This window comes from Schistocerca serialis, chromosome 8 (assembly GCF_023864345.2).
Source record: "Schistocerca serialis cubense isolate TAMUIC-IGC-003099 chromosome 8, iqSchSeri2.2, whole genome shotgun sequence".
NCBI lineage: Eukaryota > Metazoa > Arthropoda > Insecta > Orthoptera > Acrididae > Schistocerca > Schistocerca serialis.
In genome coordinates this window covers 60212366-60232420 of record NC_064645.1, presented here as the reverse complement: position 1 = coordinate 60232420, position 20055 = coordinate 60212366, and the positions used below count along the sequence as shown (strand labels likewise).

The following is a 20055-nucleotide window of genomic DNA, read 5'->3' as shown; positions in this document are numbered from 1 at the left end:
CCTTGTGATTCTATCGGCTCCTGATCAGTATTTCTCATTTCTTGAAGTCCGGTTATGAGAATCCCCTTGCGATCCATTTCATCCATCAGAATTTTGAGTTTGCCTGGTTGTATGAGGGAATTTATATTGTGTGTCGCAATGTAGTTTATTTGTGCTGTCTTGAGTTTTGGTCGTCTGTCCGTTTTGGGTATTTTCAGATGCTCCGACTCATCCAAGTTATCTTTCAGGTGACTGCCCACCATATCCGAGTGCAGTCTTCCTTGGTTATTGCCAAGCGGTGGATTATTCCTTGAAAGATTTCCTTCCATGTTTGACTTTCAAAGGTAGTCAACCTTGTATGGAGCAAGCTCCGAGTTACAACTACGGTTGTTAGCCGTAGAGGTTGTTTAGTGTTTGGTCCGCGAGAGCTATTTTATTTCGCTCAAGTCCGCCGGTAAACCGGTGAGGACCCCCCTATCCGCCACCTGGGACGCGCCACGTCGGAGTATCACCTCTCCGCCTGCTACGACACAGTAGTAGGTTCGTGGGAGTGTGTACTATATAGACATACTTTAAATTTGATAAGTAATTAAATTATGAATGCCATTGTGGTCACTGTGAATGTTAAATGAGTCAGGAATTGTGAAAACAGTCATGTATAATAAACACGATGAGTTTCAAGTATAAATTCTGTTGTAGGTTACATGAATGAATTTCATACAATATCTTTTGTTTATTTATAAAACAACTATTGCTTTTTTTAGATTGCTTCGCTACCTGTAATTTTTTTTCATTTTCTTGTTTACAATACAGCATATACCTGAAGTTTATTGCTGCTCCATTACTGTGCAGTAAAGTGCATGACATTACTTTGAACTAATAGTAGTAGTACTAGCAGTAGCAGCAGCAGCTTTATTCATCTGTAGATCGCTTGTTTGAAGGATATAGGACATGTCAAACTATTTACATGTTTAGACCAATTTAAAATAAGCTAATTCATATACATACACATTTACAGACTTTTCGTTATAGACAATAATTAGATTTACTCCTGGTATACAATACTTTTTGTACAAATAACTTATTAAATAATGTAATGTCACACTATTCACTCATATCTCACTATCAGTCACTGCACACACTATACACACATTGTTTCATAACAATTCATCACTACACACACAAACCAAGACACACTGGTGATCTCTGGGCCATTTTGTTTAATGCAACTTCCCGTTTGCTATCCTGTAAAACTGATTCAGCATCCCTCTATATGGAGTGAGATGTTAAGCTCAGAAAGAGGAAGGCATGTTAGTATTGTGCTATGCATAACTTGGGGGTATGTATTTCTAGAAAGGGAAAAAAGAAGAAAAAACATAGTGTGATGGTGTTATATGGAATGTTGGATGTTTTGTAATCATTATTATTATTTATTTGTATAACATTTCTTTAACAAATCATTACTCTGTTTATCTAAGTAATCCTTCAGTGTATAAAATGTATTGCATAACAGGTACATTTTAGCTGCCTTTTAAATAAGTGTATTTTTGCAATTTCTTTAATCTCTTTTGGTAATTTATTGTACAGTTTTATTACTTGGTAGAAAATGCTGTTTTGAGTTTTATGTTTATTTTTTCTTGGTAAATATTAGTTGAGTCTATCTCTTGTTGCATGGTCATGGACAGAGCTGTTTGTGCAGTTAATTACCAATGTTATTCTTGATGTGTCCAACTGATTGGTAAATGTATTCACATGGGGCAGTTAAAATCCCCAATGTTTTGAACATACTTTTGCAAAGAGCTCGACTACCATTTTTGTTATTATTCTTATGGCTCTTTTTTGGAGTTTAAAAATTGTGTTCATATTTTGTGCCTTTGTTCCCCAAAAAAGAATGCCATAGCTAAGAGCTGAGTGTATATATGAATAATATGTAACTAAAAGACACTGCATGTTACACACTGGTGATAGGATTCTAAGGGCATAACATGCTGATGACATTCTGTTTGCAAGTACCTTTGTGTGTTCACGCCACTTCAACTGAGAATCAATATTCATTCCTAGACATTTTGCATTTGTTACACAGTCTATAGAGGTGCCATCTATATTTAATTTAACATTGTCATTTTTCCTCTTCAAACTGAAATTCATGGCATTAGTTTTCTTTATGTTCAACGTCACTTTATTACTTATTGACCAAATATAAACTTCCTTGAGAGTTTCATTTGCTTTCTCTGGAAGGAGTTCTTTTGTTTTCTCGGTGACTATAATATTGCTGTCATCTGCAAAGAGAATTTTTTTCACCATGAGTAACACTTCTGGGAAAGTCATTGATGTATATCAGGAATAGTATTGGTCCTAATATGCTACCTTGCAGAACCCCTGTATTAATGCATTTTTGTTCTGATAAGTGTTTTACAAAATATTTAGACAGTATTTGCAGTATGTGTTATTTCTATTCTTTGTGCCCTATCTGCTAGGTATGATCGAAACCAGTCATTAACTACCCCTCTTATTCCTAATGCTTCTAATTTATTTATTAGAATCTTGTGGTCGACTGTATCAAAGGCCGTAGAAAGGTCGAAAAATATGCCTGTGACACACTCATCTTTATCAAGAGCATCAAATACATCTTTTGTGAATTCTACTGTGGCTGACCCCTCATTTTTGCCACTTCAGAAACCAAGCTGTGATTCGCTTAAAAGATTGTATTTATTCAGATAATTCATTAATCTGTCTTTCATAATTGCTTCCATTATTTTTGAGAATGGTAACAACTGGGAAATGGGCTGTTAATTTTCTATGTCTTCTTCATTACCTTTCTTAAAAAAGGTACAACTGTTGCCTGTTCTATCTTCTCTGGAAATGTCCCTGATGTGAAGCATTCATTTATTATATTTGTTAAGGGGCTTTGTGTAATCGCTATGCATTGTTTCAGTACACACATTGGTATTTCATCTAATCCTACCGACTTTTATTTTTTAGTTTTTGAACAGTTTTATTGACTTCATTCTCTGTGGTTGGAAGTAACATTATTGTATTTAGTGCAACATTATTTACAGGTGTTATGTTTCTTTTGGGGAATTTTTGCTGTAACTTCTCTGCACTACTTGAAAAATGCTCGTTTACATAGTTTGCTAAGTCTTATGGATCATTTATTACCGTATTTCCCTCCCTTAGCAGTATGTTATTCTGCATTTGTTTGCTTCTCCCTATTTCATTTTTTGTAACATCCCAGACTGCTTTGCTTTTATTCTCTATATTATATCTTATTTTGTCATTAAACGACTTTTTTGCAGCAATCATCACCTTCCTGTAGCTCTTTTTTATCTATGTTATTCGTTTATTTTCCACTGTTCTGGTTACACTGATACTGCCCATCTGACGTCATTTTAATTCCTCTTCCAGTTCAGCTAACCTATCTTTGTAGCCTAGAATTTCGCAGTTTATTTCTTCTATTTAAAAAGTAGCAGAAGCAGTTGTGTCATTGTCTATTTAACTAAACTTCTTGCAGAAAGATGTACGTGCAGAAGTTGCTAAGTATGTCCTGTGGACTGAAGTGAATGCTTGAGTCTCTCAGTAAACTGCTTACAATATTCTTTTTCCCACAGAAATATTAACATCCCAAGAACTGAACCTGTCACAACACTACCCATGGTATTGCAGCCTGCCAGGAATGATAGAGTTTTGTGAGACTGCTCACAGCTGTCTCAGCCCAAATCTGAATGCTTCTGAATCAGCTCCTGCGATCAATACTATCAGTTTTCATGATGAATACATGCCAGTCAATTTCATTTTCGAGCAGTCAATCTTTCTATCATTTGTCATACATTTAGTTGATGGAGTAGCACTGTCTACAATGTTATTTGGTGAGCAACTATCCATAAAGTAATTACTCAAGACGTTTATCTTAGGATCTACTATGGTTAGTTCACTTAATATCCATACATATCAAATTAAGGGCTACCTGTCAGTAGTAGTAGTAGAGTCACCTTTAGTCTATCATAATAAGACGATAATATGGTATAAGAAACATTTCAAAAATAAAATAGTACAACATATCTGTGATAAGTTTTTATTTTGTGCAGTGTAAGACTGTGACTGACTTTCAGGCAAAAGATACACGCAGAGGGATAAAAATAGTCTGGAGGCTTATTGTAAACAAAATAGGTATTTCAAAAAGAAGTTTCTGATTTATCTGAGAATTCAAATTTATGATCAGTGGATATTGGTGGCTATGCATTGAGATTATCAGACATTGATTTCTAATACAAAAACAATTCATAAAATGAGGGCATATTTGTGAGCAATTACTAGGTGAAACAGAAAATCAAATTGGTCAGGGAACAGACTGGAATAGATGATGTAATTATGCCTATAATGAAAATTATATGGAAGTGAGCAGGGTATCTTATCGGGAGAATGAACATCATATGGACCAAGAAAGTTTTTTGTTGATCCCAACAGATAAGAGAAGACAGAAACGATCACTTAATGGAAGGCTTGTAGATGACAGAAAACATATAGGAGCAACATGGACGTGTATAACTGAAGAACGAAGTGCATGGAGAGGTCTGTAGGAAGCTTTTATCCAGATGTAAACATCAAATGGATATTAATGATAATTATAATGAATAATTCCTCAGACGTAGCTGTGTAACTTGTAAAACGTTTGAGACACAGGCTCATGTTATCCATCATCAGGAAAGTACTGCAATAATTCTACTACACTTCCCTGTAGCAAACTGAAAATTATTTTTATGTTTGTTGATGATAGTCCTACTAAGATAAGGCGCAGCTTTGTGTTCTTCATGAAGTAGGAATTTGGGTTAAATATTTCTTATCGTTGCAACTTCCTTAGTAGCTGGTCCTTCAAATCAGGCAGTAATTGTTTTAGTGAATTTGATTCGAAGCCAAAACTTATACATGGCTAAACTAAATTGAAAGGAAGCTGAAGAAACTCGTTCAGTGCAACCTGGTTATTTCTTAGAAGGTTGTTTATTCAGGACTTTGTAACTTATTAGTACACTGTAAGACAAAAAAAATCTGAATATGGTGCAAACCAGTGAATGTGATGTATTTGAATGGATAAACAAATGATTACAACTGTAGCAAGCTATTACCCACTCGCATAAGGCGAGATTCCACTACTTGTATTCATGCTTGCCCAACCCTGCCTTGGCCAGCAAGATCACCAGAATTTCCCCAATTGAGAATGTATGGAGCATTATGGGCATTGCCTTCCAACCAGCTTCCGATTTTGACAATTTAACACACCAGTTAGACAGAATTTGGCACAATATCCCACAGGAGGATATCCAACCTCTATGTCAATCAATACGAAGCTGCATAACTCTTTGTGTAAGGGCCAGAGGTGGCCCAACGCCTTATTGACTTGTTCAAGTTGCAAAATTTGTTTTCTGGTGAGTCCTGTGTCGTATGACAAGTTATTAATTTTGATATGTTCTAAAATAGAGAAGTAAAATACCTTAGTGAGAGATGTAATAGCAGTCGACGAGACATATAGAGTAATTATGAGATTCTGGCAACAGACGGGTCATTAGAATGCTCAAAGTTTAGTTTTGTAATATCAGCAAACATAACTAGTAAATTTCCATGAAGACCTGTGAAGCAGTTACATCTTCCTGGCAAGGATATGTTCAGGCAATTAATGTAAATTTTTGTTTTTGTTTTGTTAATTTGGTGAAGTAGACATGCATTTCGCAGACGTCTTTCTAGTCATTGGAGACGTATGATGTATTTTTCGAATTTTTCCCAAACTGTTATGTAATTTGCCAGCTTACTTTCTAAATAAAAAAATATGCAGTTTCATAGAGAATCTTCTGTTGACCATCTTAAAGCATATAGTCGATCATTACCAGAATTATGTTGTGTGACTCAGAATGCACATGCAGATCACTGATGTATATCAGGAAAAGAAAATGTCCCGTTACAGTAGGTGATTGGGTATTTTTCTGGACAGATATTCTGATACTATAGTGCATGCAAAATGCTGTGGCCAGCAGATGCGCAGTAGGCAGGGCACAAGTGGGGAAAGCATAGTGGTTTGAGCTGTGGGCAGGTGCTGTAGGGCAACTGCCAAGTGCTCGAGGGAAAGTGCCATTCTAAACTGAAGCCTATGCTCACATTTTTTGTAAATATTAAGCAGGGCCCCTTCACGCCTATATTTGCGTGGTGACCATTCAAAAATATCTGTCACCTCTTCTTTGGTTAGTATCTAAAAAGAATTCCATCGAAAATGCAGTGATTTATTTTCGCCTGGTTTGCTAATCGTTTGTAACTTTCAAAGAAGAGTCATGAGTGGGGAATTTTGAGTAAAAGCTACACATTTCTCTTGTTGCCATGTTAAAATTTGCTTCTTTTGCCAAAACTCAGCGGAGTTTACGCAGTCTCATTTCACTGTCATGTTGTGCAGACACAATTGCGAGAGAATTCTGAAACAGTGGTTTATTAAATTTATTAAGTGAGGTTATGGGGAAAAGTAAGGTCAGCAACTCATGAAAAAGCATGTCCTCGGTACGAAATAAACATGTAGTGACTTGTTTCAAAACCTAAGGCAATTCTCGTTTCACCAGTTATCGATTAACCTTAAAAATTACTTCTTTCATTAGAAAAGTCTGTAGTTAGTGGAATAAAATGGCATATAATGAAGTTTTGCATAGTAACCATGCGACAATATACTCTCCTCTTTGTGTGCTATCATTTGCCAAAATCTGATTTTGATATCTCAAACCGTTTACGAAATATGAGAAACATTATAGATATTTCATTCTGGCTTTATCGCTGGCACCGTGCGATCGCAAATGAGTGCGCAATGTTAGATCTGTTTTCTCATGTTTCACAATATTGTTGAACATGTGAGGCCCCTGAAAATTTGTGGCAGATTGTGACTAAAAGCCAGATTTACAACTCATGATAAGCGCTACATTGTTATTACAAGTAGGCTACTTCCATGGCCTCTGAAGGTTGTGGTGGTGCAGAGACTCTCGATAAAAACAGATGCTAAAGAGGCGCCTCACACATTCAGTAATACCGTTGTGCATTGCAAGACTCTTTGGAAATAACTTATTTACTCTTTTGGTTCTGTTGTTTCGATTTGTCAGTAAATTAACTTACTGAATAGACACCATGGTACTGTAGGATTTCTCTTACAGACCTTTCAAACTTTAATATTCAGTACACATTTCATATCATTTGGCAACTTACAGAAATATTTCATTCCCAAATAGCATTTACCTTTCTGACACCCACTTCCATGGGCTGGGCGTTAATGCAAGTTACTTTTTAATGTAGTGCTGCGATTATATAAGACGTAATTGTTTCTAACACTATTGCCATTTCGAACTAAATTTTTATATAAATTAGTATGTCAACAATAAATATGCCTGGTACCACTTTTAGAGTATCAAATACTCATTCACATGACTGTTTAGCCCTGCTCCATGTAATAACCTTAATCGTTTTTTTTCTGTTTGTGTGTGAGTGTCCTGAAGGTCCCCACACCTGTCTGTGAATTTCCCTAGAATATGAGTCTGTATTTTAAATGTGCATTACAATGTTTTTAATACACAGACATTAGGGCCTGTACATTTATGGATCTTTTTAGAGCCTGTACTCTTCTCAACATTTATGTGTTCAATATGTTTGTCCCATTTTAGGTCACTTTGAATCCAAATTCCAAGAAATTTTGTTTTCCTGTTGTTTGTTATAAGCTGATTCATTGCGTACAATTTACCTAGTTGGTTTGTAATGCAGTTTATTTAATGTTGAATATCTTCATGTTTTGCTGCTTTTACTAATATTGCTGTGTCACCAGCGAACAGAATCATGTTGTGTGACTCAGCAAGCACATCCAGATCATTGCTATATATCAGGAAAAGAAATTGTCCCATTACTGACTCTTGAGGTAACCTGTAGGTGATTGGGCATTCTTCTGACAAGTATTCTGAGACTACTTGTGGTTCTTCATCTACATGTCTAATGGTCACTTTTCTCTTGCAATCACTGAGAAATGAATGAATGCTTTTATTTGCTAATCCCCTAGTGCCCTATTCAAGGTTGTTTAGAAGAGTTGTGTAGCTAAGCATCTTTAGTTAAGTCTGAAAATATACCTGCTGTTTGCACACTTTTCATCTTTAACTTTTAAAGCAGTGGTTGTACATTCATATACTGATGTCAGTTGATTTCTTACTTTGAAAACAGTGTTGAGACTGGCTAATACTCCATTTTGGCTTGTAAAGTTTATTAACTTATTCTACATAATTTTTCCAATACTTTTAAAAAACAGGATGTTTTTGTAATGGGCCTATAGTTTATCATTTTATTTTAGTCTCCACCTTTGGATATTGGTATAACTTTCGGCGTTTTTAGCTGATCGCAAAATACTTGAATCTAATGAGCAGTTACCTCTCACTTGAGAGGTCAATAATATTTTGGAGGGAGAGCTGTAAGATTCTGCTGGGTATGCCATCAATTCCTGCTGAATGTGTTGTTTTTAGATCTGTAACAGCTTTGACTATTTCCTCCTTGCTTACATGATCCACAAACAATGTCAATTGCCGGCCGCGGTGGTCTAGCGTTTCTAGGCGCGCAGTCCGGAACCGCGCAACTTCTACGGTCGCAGGTCCAAATCCTGCCTCGGGCATGGATGTGTGTGATGCCCTTAGATTAGTTAGGTTTAAGTAGTTCTAAGTTCTAGGGGACTGATGACCACAGATGTTAAGTCCCACAGTGCTCAGAACCATTTGAACCATTTGAACAATGCCAATTTACAGCCTTTGACTTTGTATTCTGTTGGTTGCTGACCTCCTACAAAATTATTTTCAGTTAAATTTTCATGCCATTCCAGTAAAGTAGCTTTTGTGGATATATCTGCTGTTTCACTTGGTTTTGTAATAGTTTTACTGTCATGTAACAAGACAACATTCTAATTGGTTTTCTTATTTTTGCCTGTTTTCTTTTTTATGATGTCTCACATAGTTTTTACTTTACTTGTAGAATTTTTATATGCCTATCACTGTGCATTCTCTTTTCTGTTTTATGAGTTTTTTTAAAATATTTGTGCATGTTTTGCAGTGAGTATATCTGCTGTGACATCATTTTCATTGCAGATTTCGTGTAGTTCTTTTTTTTCTGGCAAGAATTCCAAATCCTTCTGTAACCCAGCCATTGGTTCTTACACTGTTTCTGAGAGTTGTCATTTTAATAGAGAAGGCTGTATGAAAATGCTGTATCAGTTTTTCTAGAAATATACTGAATTTTGTATCCAGACTGCATTCATAGACAGTGGACCAATCTTCAATGTGCGGTAATGAGTTAAAGTGGTTTCTGCTTTCCTGTCTCTCTGTCCAAACAGGCCTTGGAAGGCCCAACGATACCGACCTTCCGCCGTGTCATCCTCAGCCCACAGACGTCATTGGATGTGGATATGGAGCGGCAAGTGGTCAGCACACCTCAGCCCCGGCCGTATGTCAGTTTATGAGACCGGAGCTACTACTCCTCAATCAAGTAGCTCCTCAGTTTCCCTCACAAGGGCTGAGTGGACCCTGCTTGCCAAGAACGCTCGGTAGACTGGATGGTCACCCATTCAAGTGCTAGCCCAGCCTGGTAGTGCTTAACTTCTGTGATCTGACAGGAACTGGTGTTACCACTGTGGCAAGGCCGTTGGTGCTTTCCTGTCTGAAGATCCTAAATTTGACCTTAAGTATGTTGTTGTTTGACTGTCTTCCGTCAATGTGGTGGTCATTTTTAAAGCTTTGTGGTCACTGAATCCCATACAGAATACTTTTGAGATCACTGAAATTTTTCTTTATCAGTCAGCATTTGATCCAAGGCTGTGTGGTTGGTGTGATTCTCATTGCAAGGTTTAGTGTAACATTAAGATTACTTGATTTGATGAGCTTGACTCGAGCAGCTCTCTATTTACATTTACTGAGAAAGTCTAACTATAAGATCACATCTTCTCGTACTTTATTTAAGAAGCAGTCCATTTTTTTTTAAATACCTCAAACTTTCCTAATGGGGAATGGTTCACTGAGGATATTACGAAATTTAATTCTGAAAACGTTATCACTGCCATCTCAAAGTCTTTCTCACAATTCTGGTGGGTAATATGACTTATATGAGTAACTTCTAGAATGTCCAAGGTGAATATGGCTACTCCGCCACAGTGATTATCCAACTGACAATAGTAGTCATTCACAGGAACATTTTGTAGGTAGACAAATTTTATTAAGATCTCGTTAAGCCAGTGCTCTGAAAGACACATTACAGAAATATCTTCCAATTCATGTGTTATTAGTAAATTTAAATCTTCAGCTTTGTTACATAGGGACTGAACATGTTGGAAAAAGGTCTTCATTACTGAATTTGTAGGGATATCTACAGTACCACACACCTTCAGTTTAAATGCTACTCATTTGAAATTGTTGTTGCTGCTGCTTTGGCAATAAAAAATCGATCAGGTGATTTGATTGCCTCATGTTCCTTCTAAATGAGCGTGTTTAACTATCTCCTGCTGCTGGGTGATTGGTGCTGATGCTAAGAGTTGTTGTAGTAGCTGTTGGTGTTGCTGCTTGTGAGGTTCTTAGAGAGTCTGTTGAAGTTTCTTCTGATGACAGTGGTTGTTTTCATAGAGATTGCAAGTCTTGCAACTGCTTTAGATTTTTCAGTTACTGGGACAACTTTTGGACAAACGTACTAGACTCACAGTTGCATTGACTGACATCTTGAAATCTTCTTTCTTCTATATAGTCTGTCTGGTCCAGGTAATGTAAAACCATATCGTCAACTAGCATTTTTGTCAGTGTTATTGATATTGTGGCGTCGCTTCAGTATAATGAAAGTTGACAAACTAGTATTGTCAATACTAGTGTGCTGATGGCACCACCTAGAGAGAAGGCCAAACAACGGTACTGTGACTTCATAGCCAAACAGTGATCGTAATATAAAGCAGCCAACACCGAAATAATTGTGTGTCTTGTAAAATTAGCGAGTTCCGAGTTGATAGTTGAATGAGGTCAGTTACAGAGAAAACATGTATAGATCTTCATATGGAAATGAGGCAAAAACAATCAAGAAGGCGTAACTACGATTAATTTCGTGCATAACATATACAATGTGATTAGCACATTTATAAACAAGGCTGCTATCGTCTTTGAAAAAATGCGTCATTTTCATCCATATGGACTGTTAGGAAAATGGAGAATTTCTAAAAGTACAGTAGTTGTTTAGTAAAACATTCACAAATTTCCAAATAATATTTTCATACAAAAACACTGAGGTGTGCACATCATAGTCAGTTGCATTCACACCATTTTCTGTGACAAGAACTTTGTTTAACGAAACTCATTTTGAACAGACCTCCACTTTCAAATGATTACCAATCACTACATAGTGGAAACTCACAGATAGATCGATACTCCCAAGAATAATTCACTCTTCTTCCACTATTTTCACCGAATTCTTCTGGAAAGTTATTGCGTTTGTTTTATGTTTCAGTTTCTCAAGGTTTTTATGTGAAATTCTTTTTAAATACTCATTATGGCCGGAAACACTAATCTTCAGGCTTTCCAACAATACTGCTTCCTCCCTCCAACGTTATCCTTTTCTCTTGCGGTCGCTCTTCTGGGTTTCCTGCAGCTGAAGATAGGTAGGCTGGAGAGATAGAAAAAAAGCCTGCAGGTCATTTGAATCAAGCTATGATTTCCCGCAACACACCTCAAAAATGAGCAACGAACTACATTAGTCATAATATATTCAATCAAGCCAAGTGATATGGCAGACAATAATACACCACAAAGTAAAATATGCATTACTAAATTACCTTCAGAATAAAACTTACTACTGAATAATTAGTAATTACGATATCCTACTATGGAATTGAATGGAGCCTCGTATGTCTTATTAGATCGTCGTTAGTAAATTTGAAGACATGAACTTTGTTTTCTGCTGTGTAATTTCCATTATATTTTGGTACGCAACAGTTCACAGCCGTAATGAAGCTGAAACTGCATAAAAGTATATTATATTGCATTAAACTCACGCAAACACAACTTAGTAGCACGCAATATGATTTCTGTGTACTTAAACGAATGACTTTCGCCGCTTCTTGTTGACGTCACTACGTCGAGTTCTCGCAGTTGTTCGGCCTTTCCATGCAAGCCCCTTTCAGCTGTCACTACATGTTAATTCTATTGGCAGTTCAGCCTATTTGAACGGTTTGCAGTGATATCTTTTCGTTTCATTGCATCTGCATTTATGTAATTCTCATGGATACGTTCGTTTCATTTCAGTGCATTTAGTGCTGTCACTGCATGTTAAATACATTGCAAGTTTAACCTATCTGAACGGGCTGCAGTGATATCTTTTCATTTTATTGCATCTTCATTTATGTCATTCTAATCGACACATTTATTTCATTGCACTGCATTTAATACGTTTCGTCCTTATGATAACTTTGTAATCGATGCTGAGCTGTATAGAAATCGATCTAAAGATCGAAAGCTGTTGACATTTTATGGACGTTGGGCCCTAACATGTGATGCGATTGTTAGATGGTGATATCAGTGCTGTTGTGGTGGTACAAGCATTGCAGGGAAAGACGGGTTATGTTAACGTGAAGGAACATTGTCCAGTATACTTGCATGGAATGTAGAAAAACATGAAAATGTAATCGACTATCTCGTACCGTCCGTGAAAAGTTGCAAATTGTGATTCTAAAAACCAAATCAGTGTTGACGTCCGAAATAAATCGGTTTGAATGCTAAGATTCCTGTTCCTTTTTATTGATCGTGTTTGAGAGTGCCGTCTTTGTTAATACCGTGTGATTTGTCGAGAAGTGCTTCTGTAGTTTCAGCCCAAAGTAGTAATGTGAAATAATTGATTGCTCCAGAGCCCAGCATTTAATAAACGAAAATGCATGTTGACGTGAGATAGCATTGGGGAACTGCTGCCTGGTAAGTAGTAGGACTCAACGAGAGCTGTTTGATAATAAGATACCAGTCTCTGTTGTGCCAGGGAACGGGTGTCCATCCATTGCCAGGTACAGTTAGCTGTGTTAATATAGGCCTAACTATAAGAAACTACACAAGTGCCCACAGTTTTCAGAATTATTAGGCCTAAATATAAATATGTATCCGTTTTTTAGCACTAATAATGAATCATTTCTTGTTTCAGGAAATAAAGCCATTTAAATTATAAAAACATGGGTTGCTGCTCGTGCACAGTGAAAACAAAAAAAATTTTGGTGTTTGGCTTTGGAGGAGGCCTTTTAGTCGTAGGACTTTTTATTGGTGGCTTCATGAACATGATAGTTGACAGTGTTCTGAGTTCTGTAAGTATTCTATGCAGATGCAGAAACTGCTAGCTGTTGCAGAGAGTATGTTTTCACCATTATTTTTCTCCATAGGCAATGGTTCTAAGGGAAGGTTCCTTGACTTATGATAAGTGGATAAAATTGCCAGTAGATTTGTATATGGAGTTCTATATGTTCAATGTAACCAATTCTGAGGAATATGCAAAGAATCAATCCATTAAACCAATACTAAAAGAAATTGGACCTTATGTATTCAGGTAGGTTCTGAACATGGCTTGCAGGTATCTTTTATAATGTATAAGCTGGTTAATGTTTTGGTGAATTATGACATTTTAAATATTTTCAGGGAGTATCACGGAAGGAATATTTTAGGCTGGAATGACAATAATGGTACCATAACATTTCAGAATATCAGAACTTGGCAGTTTGCTCCAGAGCTTTCTGATGGACTTGAGAATGATTTGATTATGACAATAAATGCTGTTCCTGCAGTAAGTGAAAATTTTGCTCTGTTTAGTGTACTAATTTTAATAAAAAAAGTACCAACTGGGCATTTGCAGTTTCTCTTCTGATTCGACGAAAAACAAAAATTAAAGGAAAATGAATTGCGATTAGTAAATGTGCACCAGTGGACTGTTACTGTAGTTGATGAGTATGGTGACTCTGCCAGTGGTACCATCTCTCACAATCCTGGAGAATTTATTCAAATTAAATTACATTGCCATATAGCTAATTTTATCAAAAATAGCCTCTGAACATTACCCTAATAATAAAATGTCATTACTAATAGACAGTTCACATTATGCTAAACATTGTTGTGCTGCAACCGCTGCTCCCTCGAGACCAAATCCGTAGTTGATGACACTTCCTGTACTAGCCTTATCATGTGAAAGTCTCTTCACCTGTTTGTAACAGCTTCAACATACATCCATATGAGTCTTGGCTTCCCTGTAAAGGCCCTCCTCCCCCCTCCCTCCCCTCCTCCTAGTACCTCCCCCTATTATCAAACTGTTTATTCCTTAATGGCTGAGTATAGGTCTATCAATCAGTTTGTTGTTTTAGTAAGGTGTGCCATAAATTCCCCCCAGATATGATTCAGTATCTCATTAGTTAAGAAAAGGGAAATAGTCTGAATCCTTCAGTTACTACATATTAATTCCTTAGTTTCGGTTTCGTTGGTGAATGTGAAGCCAAACTGTACTGTTCTGCTGTTCCATGATTATGTGCAGAACTGTTTGGGACCAAGTTATTAGTGTGTTTCTGAAGTGCACAGCAGGCTTATAGTTGAATGTATTTAATATAGTAAAGAGATCTGGTTTTTAAAGATTCCGATGCAACCACTTGTCGTTATTATCCTTACGACCCTTTTCTGCAGTCTGTAAATTGTCTCCTGTCATGCCAAGTGCATGCGAGAGTATACCTGGAGGAAAGTAGCCTAAATCATCACAAGCCACTGGCTGTTACACACTGACCCTATGGACTTAACACGTGGATGACCTCATCGCCAATATCTTCGTGTTTTTGTTAAAGTTGCAGATAGGCACAACTGCACACACATGACCAACATCCAGGATTTTCCATTGTTTGTTTGGCCATATGGAAGTATCAGATTTCACTTTTCCGCTTTGACACACGACAGTCAGTATGGCGGAAACAGCTACTTTCAGCATATCCAATATGTAACTACATACACAAATTGGTAAGCATGTCTCACACAAAAAAAAAAAACAACCCTGAATGATTCAAAAAAAAATTACAGCAGTCTACTACACTAACAAAAACCACAGGGATGAGATATTTCCCTTGACCTTTATAGCTCAACCAAACCGCAGTTGTCAATACCAAAAACCAACATCCACAATTGCGAAAAATGTAATCGGACATTTCCCTTGACTTCTACAGTGCAACTGCAACTTTTGATACTGAGTGATTAACACATACAACTACGAAAAATGGAATCGGACATTTCACTTGACCTATATAGTGCAACTGCAGCTGTCAGTACCAAAACCCAACACCTGCAACTATGAAGAATAGGACCCAAACCCTAACGTCTCAACAGCCCAAAAATGACATCACTACATCAAATAAAACAGTCAACCTACCATAAACACACACAACATCACAGATACTTTAAAATGAACACCAAACAAAAATTACTTACAGGAAACAGAATGCAGTGATGTGATCTAGGATGTCTCCCCCCCCCCCCCTCCCCTTTACACACAAAAAGAACACACAACAAAAAAAAGCTCCTAAACACACTTAAGCAAACCCCAAACCACGCACATCACACATCCCTGAAAAAACCGACAACAAATAACAAACACAAAATTAACCAAAATCAGTCAACCCTTACAAAACGACAAAACTGCCACCAACTGGTCCTCTACAACATAATCATCAAACAGTCCCACCACCCACAAACCGCCCCATTAACTTCACAACCAGTACCCCCTCTGCCCCAAACATTAATGCAAACACAACCCCCATAACTCATCACCCTCGACCTGTGCGTACTACCCACAGCCCTCATAAAATGTGAAAAATACAATTATCCCCAGGGATGCTCATCTGCCAGCAGTACTCATCTAAATGAGATTTAACAACTAAAAGCTCATAACCTCACTTTCCCAAACCCATGTAGACAAAAATCCATCAGAAACTATATAGCTCCCCTCAATATATTCTTGATTAAAATGCACCAATTTCCCATTACTATGGCCCTCCAAAGCCGTAAAAACACAATCAGCATACCCAACACCTGAAATAACAGCTCCCCATACCCACAAACCAATCTGGAAACTGCCCCTCCCATACTTCATCGTATCGAACTGAGACTCGTCAATATGAACAACCACACCTGGCCTATCCAACTTCTCTCTATAATTAGCATACTCAGAACAAACCTCTCAACAGAAAGAAAGCCAGTCCAACATCATTCTCTCACTCGCACCAGTCTCATGTACACAAAAAATAAATTGATATTATGAAATTTGTCATTCTTTGTTGGGCTAGAAATTTTTCGACCCTGCCCCCCTCGTATTCAATCTTTTAACTAAAACAACTCTTTGTGTCAGCTGACTGAGCTATCCAGTCATTCTTTTGAGTGAAACCAGTCTGTAGTACTTTCATCAGTTGAACTAAAGTAGTGGCATACAACCAGGGCACACACATCTCCAGAGGCTAGCTCTACCTCGGAGTTATGTGAAGACACCGTGATACACACCAAATTTAAAATAATATCAGACGATGGAAAGACCTGGTAGGAATATAAACTATGTAGCTCCAGGCAGGAGTATCAACAATGTAGGAAAAGATAGATTGCTACTTACCATAAAGAAGACACATGAAGTTAACAGACATGCACAGTTAAGACACTTAAGTACAACTTTTGGCTGCAGGTTTCATCAGTAAAGGACACACGCACGCGCGCGATTGCGCCAACTCCAGCAACTCAGGTTGGAATGCATTCTGTCTCTCTTTTATTGATGAAGGCTGTGACCAAAAGCTTTATGTAAGTGCCTTTTAATTGTGCCGGTGTGCAACATGTTTTCTTTACAGTAAGTGGCAATCTGTCTTTTCCCACATTGTTGAAGTTAAAATAAAGAGTTATACATATCAGTTTAATTATGTACTCAATAGACTACTTCTTTTCATCACTTAAAATTGATTATTGTATTGCTGTGGTTCAGGATGCAAACTAACATATAACTAATTGAATTGATGTATTGTTAGGGGTACAAAGTTGAGCATTAAAGTTCCCTTAAGTATACGTGAAGAAGAAAGGAACAAATTGAGCAAATGTTTGCATTTCATTTTACCATAAAGGAGTGATGATGTCCATTAAATAAAAATTGAATTTAGCCATGTCAGATTGTGTGTGCGTTCCTTGTGATCCATGTAGTGAAATCTCTCAGACCCAGAGTCTGTGTGAAAACATTGCTATAAGAGACATATTCATCAAAGACTTGTCATTAGATTTTCTCACATTGAGTGAAACTACTCACATCCGGACAGTGAGTGAAAAATGTACATGCAGGTGACGTGGCCGCAGAGACCTTTCTCATTTAACCGAAAAAACTAAAAAAACTGACTGAAGAACAAAACGACTGGTCAGTCAGTTGTCAAAACTATTCATGTAACAGGTTTGTTTGCGTGGTCATCTGCCGCAGCAAGCACAGAATTACTTGTTTTGTAAGTAAAACTGCCTTTTCTTGCTGCAGCTTAATTTATTTTTCCCAGACACGTTTAGCCTTTTTCTTGCTCTAAGGAATCTTCAGTGAGCTCTATAATGATACAGTTTTGTTGTTTTTAGATTATCAAACCGTTCACTTTGCATTTTCTTATGTAAATAAGTAATTACTTAATTTGCTGGGCTCTGCACTTCGTCTCATCTGGTCTGGAGATCACACTACCACTTTATTTCCAAAACATAACCACAATTTTGTGTTCCTAACTTTCTCACACTGTTCACCGTGTTTCTCCTTTTTTGTGGTGTACTGTTATTCTTTTTGCCACTAGTTATAGCTATTTGTTCGAACAATGAATTTAAAAATGTGAACATCGTCGGGCGCTGATAACCTCGTTGTTGTGCGCCCTAAAACACTAATAATAATCATCATCATCATCATCGTGAACATCGTAACTTCTTTATGTATTTCCTCCTTTTTGTTTTGTATACCTGTATGTTGCCAACCTAACAAACAAAGTATACGTTTAAAACTAACTTCTGCGCGCGCGCACACTTTGTTTGTTTGTTTGTGTGTGTGTTCTTCAGGCTTTCCCGGCGATCTAATGACGTCTTGGGTTGTCGGGTGTTCTGCCGGATATCAGCATCGTACTTGCACGATATTTAGGTCACGTAGCTCGTAACCTTCATCAGGTGCGACCTGAGACCTCTCAGGTTGCACCTGATGAAGGTTATGAGCTACGTGACAGAAATATCGTGCAAGTACGACGCTGATATCCGGCAGAACACCCGACAACCCAATGTAATAGCTGTTTTGGTTGCAATGTTCTGTGGAGTAGTTCATGGACAAGTGAGTGAAAAGTGTTGGGTGATATTGTTATTATGATAATGATAATATTAGTCTTCTTTAGGAACGTTATTCCATTATTTTATCTATAAGTGTAAACAGTGAATTGTTCGGCATGTGTACTCGATCATTCAACAGGGGTTTTCTTTCTGCTTTGGTTTTCTCTACGTGGTAATTTCCCTGCATGGTTAAGTGTTTTTTTTTTATTGTTGATTCTAATTGTTTTTGCTTCTCCAGTGGTTGGTTTGCACGGTTATGTTCTCTTAGGTGTTCTGCTAATGTGAAGTGGTTTGTCCCATACTTTCAGACTCTCATGTGTTCTTTGTGTCTGACATCAAACTTTCTACCAGTTTGTCGTATGCGCCTTGCTTCAAAAGTGATACACTGTAGTTGATATATACCTGCTTTCTGGTATTTGTGTCTGTTTTTTGTAAGTTTTGGGGCATATTTTTATATAAAACCCTCTCTTGTGTATGTTATGTTTATTACCTGTCTTTTCAAATATTGATTTTATGTGAGAGTTTGCAGACCACCACACCAGAACCAAACACAAACACTCAGTACCATAACAACCATACAGAACAATCAGAAAAAGATGGGGGGAAAAACCACAAGACGGTATACAATGACATACAAACACAAACTCACACATAAAATCACCAACATTTTCAAATGGCAGGGAATAAACATAGCACATACAGGAGACAGTTCTATACAAAAATACATCCCAAAACTGACAAAAACAGACATGTACCAGAAAGCAGGTATGTCAACTACAGTGTGGCACTTGTGAAGGCAGGTACATAGGACAAACAGAGGAAACATTTGATGTCAGACACAAAGAAAACATGATAGCCTGGAAGTACGGGACAAAACCCTTCACATTTGCAGAACACCTAAGAGAACATAACCGCAAATCAACCACTGGAGAAGATGTGGAAATAATTAGAATCAATGATAAAAAACCACCACCTAACACTGCAAGGAAATTACCACATGCAGAAAACCAAAGCAGAAAGAAAAACCCTGTTGAATGATAAAGTACACTCGCCAAATAATTCATTAAATAATGGGATAATGCTCCTGAAGAGGATTAATATCATCATAGTAGTAGTAGTAGTAGTAGTAGTAGTAGTAGTAGTAGTAGTAGTAGTAGTCCATGAACCCCTCCACAGAACATTGAAACCAAAAGTTTCAACCACACTCTAAAAGTTATTACATTCATATTCAGTGCTCTTGAACTCTAAACAAGCAACCCCTCCGTGCGCACACACAAACTTAACCTAAGAAAAAAAGAAAAAGAAACATCCTGAACAGTGTGAAAAAGTTTGGAATACAAAATTGTGCTTATATTTTGGAAATAATGTGGTTGTGCAATCTCCGGACCAAATGAGAGGAAACTCACATCCCAGCGAACTGTAAGCAATTAGTTATTTACGTAAGAAAATGCAAAGTGAACTGTTTGATAATCTAACAATAATGAAACTGTACCGTTATAGATCCCATTGAAGATGCCTTAGAGTAACAAAAAGGCGAAATGTGTCTGGGAAAAATAACTTAAGTTGCAGCAAGAGAAGGCGGTTTTATTTACAAAATAAGTATATAATATTCATGTTCTCATCATTTGCTATCTTAATTCCTTTCTTTACTGTACAATTCCATGTATGAAGAATAAAGTCAGTGTAAATATTAAAAACGGCAGGA

General features: G+C 37.2%; 1 protein-coding gene across 3 annotated transcripts in view; it reads left to right on the top strand.

Moving 5' to 3' along the window:
* LOC126416153 (protein croquemort-like) overlaps positions 1-20055 on the top strand; it is a 235427-nt gene that overhangs the window by 113161 nt on the left and 102211 nt on the right. For 2 of the 3 annotated variants that reach the window (XM_050083705.1, XM_050083703.1), the window contains exons 3-5: positions 13174-13330; positions 13406-13569; positions 13659-13803. In XM_050083705.1, the coding sequence (XP_049939662.1) occupies positions 13202-13330; positions 13406-13569; positions 13659-13803 (438 nt within the window). In that variant the 5' untranslated portion in view covers positions 13174-13201. Of the gene's footprint in view, positions 1-12499; positions 12954-13173; positions 13331-13405; positions 13570-13658; positions 13804-20055 lie in introns of those variants that run through there. The other variant, XM_050083704.1, reaches the window with a different exon arrangement.